Below are 11,535 nucleotides of genomic sequence, written 5' to 3' on the forward strand. Positions count from 1 at the left end.
GCACTCATTTGTGTAATAAATGTGTAATATAGGCTTTCTGCTGATTGTTGATTCATGTTTTAGACCTGCTTCTGAGAAAGAGGCATTTTGCTGTAGCTTAAAAGCTTTAGAATCAGATAGACCAGGGTTTAAATTCTGGCTATGCCACTTAACAGCTCTTACCAGAAGTCATGTGTGATCTTCTCTGAGCCTCAGTTTATTTACATGTAAAATGGGAATAATAAGAATATTATATCAGGATGTTGTGAGGATGTGAAGGTTTCGTGTTGTGTGTGCTGTACAAAAGATAGCCACTGTTATTAGACCCCACTAGGGCTACCCCAAGATGAGCTGCCACAGGCCCTTTGCAGCCCGTCACTTGTCACACTTACCTTGGCCAGGCCTGTTTGGGCTCCTAGGGTTCCCTCTGCCTCTAGGCACAGTAAGAGAGAGAACCTCCAGGTTGTCCAGAAGCCCGGCCAAATGCGCTATTCTCCTCACCTGCCTGGTCCGACAGCTGAGATCTGGCCTGCTTGTCATATTACTGTCTCTTTTCCCAACAGGTCTCTGAGATCTGGCATGCATATTTGAACAATCACTATCAAGTCCTCTCACAGGTTCACACCCAACAAATGGATTTACTGGGCAAATTATTTGAGAATGACACTGGCTTGGGTAAGTGGCAGTTTTCCCTGAAGGGAGAGCAGTGACTTCATCTCATCCAATACACAGATCTTGTCCCTAAGAGGGAAAGCATCTGTCCCTGTCATGAATCACACCATTGCCACCTTCCCCATGTTGCTGATGGAGAAAACTGAGACACGGGGATCAAAGAGATTTTACCAGTGTTGGGAAGAATTCAGATCCTTATCATCACACATAGCCATTCGTGGGTTACTAAGGGACAGATTTAGAGGAAAAAAAAGACCCCATCAAAGCCCCCTGTGATTTCTGCAGAGCATCCATTTCTATGTTATCCCTCCAGGGCAGCAGTCCCAATCTCTCCCTGGCACCAGGGACCCGTTTCATGGAAGACAATTTTTCCATGGACTGGGGGGTGTGGGAGGAATGGTTTCAGGAGAATTCAAGTGCATTACATTTATTGTGTACTATGTTTTTATTATTATTAATATATTGTAATATATAATGAAATAATTATACCATGCATCATAATCAGTGGGAGCCCTGAGCTTGTTTTCCTGCAACTAGATGGTCCCATCTGGGAGTGATGGGTGACAGTGACAGATCATCAGGCATTAGATTCTCATAAGGAGTGTACATCCTAGATCCTTTTGCATGCACAGTTCACAATAGGGTTCACGCTCCTAAGAGAATCTGATGCTGCCGCTGAACTGACAGGAGGTGGAGCTCAGGTGGTAATGCAAGCAATGGGGAGTGGCTGTAAATACAGATGAAGCTTTACTCACCCCCACCACCCCTGCTCACTACCTGCTGTGCAGCCCGATTCCTAACAGGCCACAAAACAGTTCTGGTCCATGGCCTGGGGGTTGGGGACTCTTGCTCCAGGACACGTAAGCCAACGTAGACTCTACACAGAAGGTGCATTGCTGATTTCTTCTGGTGCCTTAGCTTCGTGCTTTACTGAACAGTGAGCTTCTCAGTGGCAGGGCCCAATTGGATTAAACTGTATTCCCCAGCGCAGCAAAGGGCTAAGTGTTGAATAGTACCGTACAGCATCATGCCTTCAAAGACAATGAAAAGACACAGAGGATCTAGTTTCTGCTCAAAAGAGACATACAGTGCAGCTGGTGATATAGAACCTATAGGCAATAACAAAAGAACATTCCTGTGAGTCCAAATTATATTACAAGATGAGTCCCAGAATGAAGAGGTGAGGACAGCTGGGTGGTGTTGAAGAAGGAAGACTCTTTGGAGGAGAGATTTTGAGCTAAAGTTTAAAAAATTAATAACTTTATTGAATTTTCTCTCATTATATAAATAGTTCATGTTACAGCTGAAAACTTGGAAATCATAGATATCCAAAGATAGCCAACCTTAACCTGATGGTGTATATCCTTTTTGTCTTTTTCTCTAAGCTTAGTACTTGTATAAGTGCTTTTAAGTGCATGTAGTGACTTCTCAGTAAATGATGACTAAAGTAGGACCAAAAACTACCGGGGAAAATAGTAAACAGACTCTCAGAGGGAAGCATGAAGGTTGTTGCTTACACATCTATGGCCTAGAGGAGAAGAGTTAAGCTGCTGCAGCTGCAAGAAGTCCCTTCCCCCAGTTCTCTCCTCTCAGCTATAGAGTGGAAGCTGAATTGGACCCAAGGAATCTGCCTGTGACAGATTCTCTGTGTTTGCAAGCCCAAGATATCTAGAGTTCAGGACTCCGAAAGAGAGAAACCTTAGCAACTTTGGGACCTGTGGGAGTGAGCATATTTTTAGGCTACTCTGATAATGGCATGCTAAGCAAAGCTGGAAAGTGGTCTGAAACTCCTGCTTTGGGGCTTCCTGCTTTGCACCTGGAGGGAGTCCTCTAGGTAAAAAATTTGCTGTAATTGGTGCTATTTCCACCAGTGCCCCTGGGAAGGCTTCAGCAGACCAGGCCCTTTAACAGCTGAGTGCTTTTGATGAGGCAGACTCAGTTGCCAAAAGCCCGTTTTTTCTTTCTTCCCCTTCCAATGCAGATGAAGCCCAGGAAGCAGAAGCCATTCGCATCCTGACTTCAATCTTGAACATTCGAGAATCTACATCTGACAAAGCTCCCCAAAAAACCATCTTTGTTCTGAAGATCCTGGTCATGCTTTACTACCTAATGATGAATTCTTCAAAGGCAAGTTTCCCTAAAAAAGCAACACGTTTAAAATGAAGGTAGAAATTCATCTAGTTGAACTCATTTGTGTTTTGCCCAATTCCAATAGCTTTTGCCCTCAGAGCAAGCCCTCACTCCAAAGAGGTTCAGATGCTCACGACGTTTCTCCTGTGTTGAGTCTAGCCTGCATAATGGAAACTGGATTGTCTTCTTCCCCCGAGGGTTCCCAGTCTTGCATAGATAAAGGGAGTCTGGGGCAGTGCTGGGAAGCCTGCAGGGCAGGAAGGCTCTGGGGAGCCTTGGACGGATGAAGTAGCCGCTCTAACTCCACTCAGTTACTGAGTTCCCTGTTGCTGCGGGGATTCAGGCAGAAATGCATTGCCATGAAATGATTCAAAAAGTAACTGTTTTTGAGTACTTTTACATACCAGTTGTTGGCCTAAACCCTTTACATAATTATCATACTTAATGCTTACACCAACATTAATGAGGTAGCTATTTTATTATCTCTACTTTACAAACAAGGAAACTGAGGCACCGAGAGGGTCAATTCTTTGCCCAATGTCTTACAGACAGTAAGTGGCATATCTCAGGTTTATTGATTTATTGGTTGATTCTCTCATTCATTCAAACATTTATTGAAAATCTACCATTTGTAAAGCACTAATCTAGGGACTGGGGATACAGTGGTGATCCATACGTTTCCTATGTCCATGGCACTGGTGTTTTTTGGAGGAGTGGAAATAAACATGTATGTCTAATATAATTTCAGATAGTAGAAACTGCTAGAAAGAAAACTAGGCCAGGCACAGTGTCTCATGACTGTATTCCCAGTACTTTGGGAGGCCGAGCCGGGATGATTCCTTATGTCCAGGAGTTCAAGACCAGCCTGGGCAACATAATGAGACCCACTCTCTACTAAAAATAAAAATAAAAAAATCAGCCGGGCATAGAGGTGTGCACCCGTAGTCCCAGCCACTCGGGAGGCTGAGATAAGAGGATTACTTGAGCCCAGGAGATTGAGGCTGCAGTGAGCCATGCTTGTGCCACTGCACTCCAGCCTGGGTGACAGAGCAAGATCCTGTCTCAAAAAAAAAAAAAAAAAAAAAGAAGAAGAAGAAGAAGAAAAAGCAGTAGGCGGGGGAGACAGAGGAGGCTGGTTGGAGGGAGGCCTTTTTGTGTGGGTGACATGGGAAAATTTAAGACTCCTTTCCTCCCTCCTCCCTTTCTTCTTTTCTTTCTTCAGCTAACTTTTACTAAGCACCTGCAGTATACCAGGCCTGGAGGAGCTCACAGGTTATAATAGAGTGTGACAGTGAAGCCCAGAGCACTGTGGGAGCACAGTGCACAGGGCACTAACCATGTCTGGGATAGGGGTAGGAATGGGTGAGGAATAGGAAAACATTTCCACTGAACTTTCAAATTTACATTGGACAAAACCTCATTTCTACGGTGCAATGTCCAATTTTCCACTGTATACTCAAGGAAGTCATTACCCCAGGGTGTGTTAGATCTACAAGAGGCCTTAGACAAAAGGCACACATCTATCTATCCATCAAGACTGGCACCTCACTTCCTTCAGGCCTTCACTTGACTCAGCTGTTTTCTTTTCAGTGAAGCGTTCCCTGCTCTCCCTGTGTAAAACTGCAAACCCCCACTGCTACCTCTAATGCTTCCTATCCCCTTTCATGCTTTATTTTTTTCCTTAGCATTTATCCCTATTTAAGAGACTATCGTGTTTTACTTATTTGTCTTCTTTATTGTCTTTCTCCTCTACTACACTGTAAGTTCCATGAGAATAGGAATTTCTGCCTATACTCACAGGACCTGGAACATGGTAAACATTCAATAACAATTTATAGGAAGGAAGGAAGGAAGAGAAGAAGGGAGGAAGAAATGGGAGCCTCTTTCCAAGTCAAAACTCTGGGCCACATGGTCCCCAGGACCACCCCAGAGTGGTAATTTACTTGTGGCACCTGTCACCTCTATGTCTTCCAGTGATGGCCTTTAGGGCCTGATTAAGGTCCTACAAAGATCTCACTTTGTTAAGAAGGTATACTTAGTTTGTACTTAGTTCGTCAAGTCAGGTGGGGTTTTTTTCTGGTGCCCTGCTGCCTTGCCCAGTGCACATGTGGCTAGCTGTAAGGGCCCAGTGTGTTTACAGGTTTATCAACAAGAGCTCAGTGGGTGGTATGAAAAGGTGGTGAGTTCTCTCTCATGTTTCTGGAGTTGAGCACAGATGGGGCTTCCCATTGTTATGCTTTCCTGTGACAACTTCCTTTTGTCACTGAAATTCTATTTCAGGCACAGGAATATGGCATGAGGGCCCTCAGTCTAGCCAAGGAACAACAGCTTGATGTCCGTGAGCAAAGCACCATTCAAGAGTTATTAAGTCTCATTTCAACTGAAGACCATCCCATTACTTAGTGACCCATGAGCTCTGCATCAAGGGTTATTCCAGGGGCTACTGAAGATCTAATATATTCCAGCCTTGCACAACTGCTTTGAGGTACTGTAGACTGCTGAAGTTTCCACCCTCTTCCCCTGGGATTGCACACATAGCTGTTATTTTTTTCTTACACAGCATATTAAGGGAATATAAAGCTTTAGGCATAGAAATCACTAAAAACTGTGTTTGTCTTGACCTTTTTACTTGATTTATCATGACTTTGTATGACAGAGTACTATGTATTTGTAACCACTAATATGGTATTTGTAATTAAACTACAAATAGTTTGTCATTTCCCAGAAGTCTCCCAACGATGCATGTTTCATATACTTTTGCTAAAGGAGGGGTAATGGAGGGGGTAGGGAATAAAGCTATATTGGAACAAAGTTTCTCTATTCTTAATTCTATGCTGGAATTAATTTAGCGTTAATCTGAGGTAGATTGTGATACAGTACCCATTATAATAGAGCAATCACTAAGAAAATAACTCTAAAAATAGTTAAAAATCAACAAAGGGATTACAATGGTATGCTAGAAAATATCCACTTAAAGAAAAGGTGAGATAGAGGAACAAAAAGGACATGAGACACATAGAAAACAAATAGCAAAATGCAGGCATAAATTAGACATAAGGTCTTTCTGTGCCAGAGGAGGCCCCTGCGCCTGTCAAGGAGCTTCAGTATGGATTGACTGAGATGCCATTCCAGGGTGGTATCTTTCTTATCTCTGACAATAATTTGAAGCAGACATGGGCCATCTATACAGTCTAGGGGAGAGGCACTCTGAAAGATCCCCTGTGATGGAGAGGACAGAGGGTGAGCCTTGGACTCAGACATGCCTGAGCTCAAATTCCAGCTCTCTCACATCGTTGGTTTGTGACCTTGATCTCCCCATAGCCTCATCCATTACTGTTGTAAAATGGCCCAGATGTGGCCACAGCTGTATCAGCTCATCCCATCTTGATGACTCTGGTAATTTAGCATATCCTTTTTTTTCTCCCTTAGTTCCTCTCCAGACTTGCCAAGCAGCATTTTGCTTTGTGAGTAGATCTGCACCCAGGGAGAAGATATGCAGGTCAAGAACCTGTCAGAGAGTTTTATGTTCCTCACTGTAAATTAATTCACTCAGACACCCTGCCCCTTCAGGTAAAGTCAGCTGGAAACCGCTCCCCCGGCCCCCCGCTCCTACCCCCCCATTTCCATACTTCTGGGCATTCTTATGCTTCTCCATGATGGCTATGAAGTCCCAGGGGCTTACTTGTCTTTCAGCCATCTCTTAATCTAATTTTCAGCCTCAGATGAATTCTCATTCTCCAGTCAACATTGTGTAGCACTTTCTTCTTCCCTTTAAAGACAGAGCCCCTTCTTCTTAGCTCTTAACCCATAACCCCAAATATGAGTCAGCTCTTTCAAATAGACTCTTAATGAAGACTGGAGGGGTAAGGAGGAGGATCAACAACTCTTCAGCAGATAATTTCAAAGAAAATATTAGAACTTACCTATTCTAAAAACATTCTAAAAAGTCCATTTTATTAGACTCTCACTCTATTCTTTATTCCTTGGCCTCTTTCTGCCTTCTCACTCCTGTCTTATCTATTCTCCCTGAATTCCTGTTCATTAACCCTTCTGCACTGAATAAATTTATAAAGTTATTGTTTAAATTTATTGTTTCTATTTTTTTTATTTTTATTTATTTATTTATTTTTGAGATGCAGTCTTGCTCTGTCGCCCAGGCTGGAGTGCAGTGGTGTGATCTTGGCTCACTGCAAGCTCCGCCTCCTGGGTTCACGCCATTCTCCTGCCTCAGCCTCCTGAGTAGCTGGGACTACAGGCACCCACCACCACGCCCGGCTAATTTTTTGTATTTTTTTTTAGTAGAGATGCGGTTTCACCGTGTTAGTCAGGATGGTCTCGATCTCCTGACCTCATGATCTGCTTGCCTCCGTCTCCCAAAGTGCTGGGATTACAGGTGTGAGCCACCGCGCCCGGCCAATTTATTGTTTCTATTGACTGATTTACTTCTTGGCTATAGGCCATAATTTTCTGCTTTTTTTTCATGCTTAGTAATTTAATTTTCGTTTTTCTTCTTTTCTAACACATGTATTTAAGGCTATAAATTTTACCCTATATACTGCTTTAGCTGATCCCATATATTTTAAAAATGCAGTATTTTATTTTTCTAAATGTTTCCTATTTTTTATGATTCATGAGTCACTTAGAAATATGACTCTTAATTTCCAAAAGAGAAGTTCTAAAACAACTTCTTTGCTATTGATTTCTACCTTTATTGAGGTCCTAGAACATACTGTATATAATTTTGATTTTTAGAAATGTTCTTTATAGAATGTGGTCAATATTTTAAGTGTTCTGTGTGTGCTAGAAAATAATGAAGTTATTGGGAGCAGTGCCCCGTAAGTCAAGTTTGTTCATATTTTCAATTCTTGAATATTTTTGCTGACTTTTTGTTCATTTCTAAGAAAAGTATAAAATCTATCCACTAACATTGTGGATTTATCTATTTCTCCTTGTAGTCCTGTTAGTTTTTGCTTTATATATATATATATACATACACATATATATAATATATATATACATATATAATATATATACACACATATATAATATATATACACACATATATTTTATATATATACATATATAATACATATATATACACATATATAATATATATATACACACATATATAATATATATGTGTGTATATATACTTTTTTTTTCTTTTTTTTGAGACGGAGTCTCACTCTATCGCCCAGCCTAGAGTGGAGTGGCGCGATCTTGGCTCACTGCAACCTCTGCCACCTGGGTTCAAGTGATTCTCCTGCCTCAGCCTCCCAAGTAGCTGGGATTACAGGCATGTGCCACCATGCTTGGCTGATTTTTGTATTATTAGTAGAGACCATCTTGGCTAGGCTGGTCTTGAACACCTGACCTCGTGATCCACCTGCCTCGGCCTCCCAAAGTGCTGGGATTACAGGCATGAGCCACCATGCCTGGCCTGTTTTTGCTTTATATTTTTTGAGGCTTTGTTATTAGGTGTCTACACATTTAAATATTATATTTTCCTAGTGAATGGAATTTTTTTGTATTATGAAGTGTGATTCTCTTTATCTCTAGTAATGTTTTGGGCCTTAGAGTTTATTTTGGTCTCATATTAATATAGCTGCATTCACTTCCTTTGGGGCTGGATTGCTCGTTATCAGCTAGGCATCATCACCATTCCCTTCATCATTTACCTCTGCTTCTAAGGGGAAGCTTAGAGCTATAGTTCTCAGTATCCCTCTCCTTTTATGATTCTGGATGACATTCTGTCAATGAGGGCCAACTGCTCAAAATCTGGAAGCTGCATAAGGAGCAACCATTTACCTTCCTGCAAGTCATCCACTGTTGTTTTCCTCGATGCAGATTTCCTGTGGAAGCAGCTTGCTGCCCTTTACCCCCTGATCTTGATCTCCTAGCTACTTCAAAGATTGTGTATGCCTCTAATTCTCTGTATTAAATAAATTTCTTTATTCAAAATGCCTAGAGAGGTTTCTGTTTCCCTGACTAAACTCTGACTGAAACTCTTGATATTTCTTCCAAACAATCTATATGTCTCCTATACTTCCAAACAATCTATATCCTTAGAGGGGTTCTCACTATGTTTTGCAGGCTGGATTTGAACTTCTGGGGTCAAGAGATCCTTCTGCCCCAGCCCCCTGGGTAGTGGAATTGGGGCAGGCACCACTGGGCCCAGCTCGTAATGTTTGTGATGCATCTCTTGTAAAAATAATATGATTAGATGTTTTTATATCTGTCATTCTTAAAGAATCATTTAGTCCATTTACATTTTGTTTACACACTAAATGATTTGGGTTTTTAAAAGTTATTGGAGTTTAAATCTATGATCTTATTTTATGCCTCCTATTTGTTCTGCATGTTCTATTTTTTCCTTTTCTTTCTTTTGGATTGATTACATATTTTTTCTCCTTCCATTTCTTCCACTCTGTGAGTTTGTAGTTTATATTCTGTGTTTCTGTTCTTTTAGTGATTGCCCCAGAAATCTAAGCATTTGTTCCTTACTTATCAAAATTTAAAGTTATTTGGGAAACTCTCATCCCTGACAATAGAAGGTCTTTAGAATCTTTTAAATATATTTACCTCCCACTAACTTATACCTTATTATTTATTTCAAATGTATCTTAAACTCATGTCATAATTATTTTGTAAAGTCATCATGTTCTTTCTTTTCACATCTTCCATCTCGGCTCACATTACTGATAAATATTTCAGTATTTCCTATAGTGAGGGCCTAAAGATGGCAAATTCTCAGATTTTCTTTCTTTCATTAATTCGAAAATGTTCTTATTTTGCCCTAATTTTTTTTTACTCTTTAATGAAAATGTATTTCATTTTCATATATGATTTATTGATGCAGGAAATCATCTCAGTTCTGAACAGCTCTACAAAATGTGGTTTACTTGGCCGGACGCAGTGGCTCACGCCTGTAATCCCAGCACTTTGGGAGGCTGAGATGGGTGGATCATGAGGTCAGGCGATTGAGACCATCCTGGCTAACACGGTGAAACTCTGTTTCTATTAAAAATACAAAAAAATTAGCCGGGCGTGGTGGTGGGCGCCTGTAGTCCCAGCTACTCGGGAGGCTGAGGCAGGAGAATGGTGTGAACCCGGGAGGCGGAGCTTGCAGTGAGTGGAGATCTCGCCACTGCACTCCAGCCTGGGCGACAGAGCGAGACTCCATCTCAAAAAAAAAAAAAAATGTGGTTTACTTGACCCCAAAGGGTATAAGTAGGTTGAAATGAGCCAGGATTTCTGGTGATGCTGCAGGTTCCCTATAGAGTGTCTCTTATCTTTCCACCTGCTGATCACATCTGTCCTAAGCGTCTTCAGCAGAATTCATAAGGGTGGAGCTGAAGGATCATCTCTGAAAGGCCTGATTAAAATTTTCCACTAGCAAGCACATATGCACTGTTACAAATATATCATATCGTCTATGAATCTTTATTTAACAAAAATTCACTTTGAGTTGCTGCTCTACGCTCTCACTATATAACGTTTTATCATTACACTCCATGGCTTTCTGCTGTGCCGCAGGGCCTCAGATGACCAAGACTGGAACCAAACTGCTCTAGCACCAGAGGCCTTGCCATGTCCCATTACAGATACACATTGTACGAATGAGGTGTCTCTGTTCTCATGATGACTCTGTGAGGTACGACATTTCTCAAACACAATAGGTCACACAAAACAAACAATTGGCAAAGAAAATGCTTCAGAAAAGATGGTGAAGCATTATTTGGATGACAGAACCATGCAATCATTTTGCCAAACAGAAAACATATGTCTTTCCTAATATTCATCAAGATCAGTACAATGTGATAGAGATAAATATTTTATATTATGTACATACATACACACACACTTTTAACAGCTAATATTTAAATAAGCAGCAGCAGGTTTTAAAAACATATGAACAAGTTTACTATTGGGAGCAAGATGTAAAACCAGGATTATATATTATAAGCATTATCCCATGCAGACCTTTTTCAGGATTGTGTATCTCCCAGAACATCTTAATGAACATGGCAAAAAAGAAAAAGAAAAGTTTTCAGTGAAAAAAGGTGGTTCATAGTTTAAAAGTCAAGTTTTACCACAAGAAACCAAGTTGGAGGTAAGGGTTGAGGAAGGTAGCAGCCAAAAATGACCACTGTAGTTCTGTTTTATTTTTTGTGTGTGTGGTTTGAGCAAGTGGTTGGCATTGTGCACTCAATTGAGGAGGCCCTGAAAGAGGGGAGGTTTGTCAGGGAGAGATAAAAACATGAATTCAGCTTGAAACATGGTGAATTTGAGACGCTTATCAGACATTCTAAGAGAGATGAAGGGTGGGCAACTGGATATGCCATCTGACATTAAGAAGCCTGGGCCGAGCACGGTGGCTCACGCCTGTAATTCCAGCACTATGGGAGTCCGAGGCAGGTGATCACCTGAGGGCAGGAGTTTGAGACGACCCTGGCCAACATGGTGAAACCCCGTCTCTACTATAAATACAAAAACACTAGCTGGGCGTGGTGGTACATGCCTGTAGTCTCAGCTACTTGGGAGGCTGAGGCAGGAGAATTGCTTGAACCTTGGAGGTGGAGGCTGCAGTGAGCCGAGATTATGCCACTGCACTCCAGCCTGGGCAACAGAGTGAGACTCTGTCTCAAGAAAACAAAACAAAACAAAACAAAGAAACAAAAAAAAAAAAAAAGAAAGAAAGGAAAAGAAGCCTGGGTTCAGAGATAAATTTGAAAGTATCATGTACATGGTAAT

The 11,535-nt window shown here is 41.3% G+C and overlaps 1 protein-coding gene across 2 annotated transcripts in view; it reads left to right on the forward strand.

Moving 5' to 3' along the window:
• ZMYND12 (zinc finger MYND-type containing 12) overlaps positions 1 to 5,596 on the forward strand; it is a 25,529-nt gene extending 19,933 nt beyond the window's left edge. The window contains exons 6-8 of one of the 2 annotated variants that reach the window (XM_002810963.4): positions 543 to 654; positions 2,633 to 2,778; positions 5,062 to 5,595. In XM_002810963.4, coding sequence (XP_002811009.2) covers positions 543 to 654; positions 2,633 to 2,778; positions 5,062 to 5,184 — 381 coding nt within the window. In that variant the 3' untranslated portion in view covers positions 5,185 to 5,595. Of the gene's footprint in view, positions 1 to 542; positions 655 to 2,632; positions 2,779 to 5,061 lie in introns of both variants that reach the window. The other variant, XM_054537061.2, reaches the window with a different exon arrangement.
• The last annotated feature ends 5,939 nt before the right edge of the window (positions 5,597 to 11,535 follow it).

The sequence above is a fragment of the Pongo abelii genome, chromosome 1 (assembly GCF_028885655.2).
Source record: "Pongo abelii isolate AG06213 chromosome 1, NHGRI_mPonAbe1-v2.0_pri, whole genome shotgun sequence".
Classification (NCBI taxonomy): domain Eukaryota; kingdom Metazoa; phylum Chordata; class Mammalia; order Primates; family Hominidae; genus Pongo; species Pongo abelii.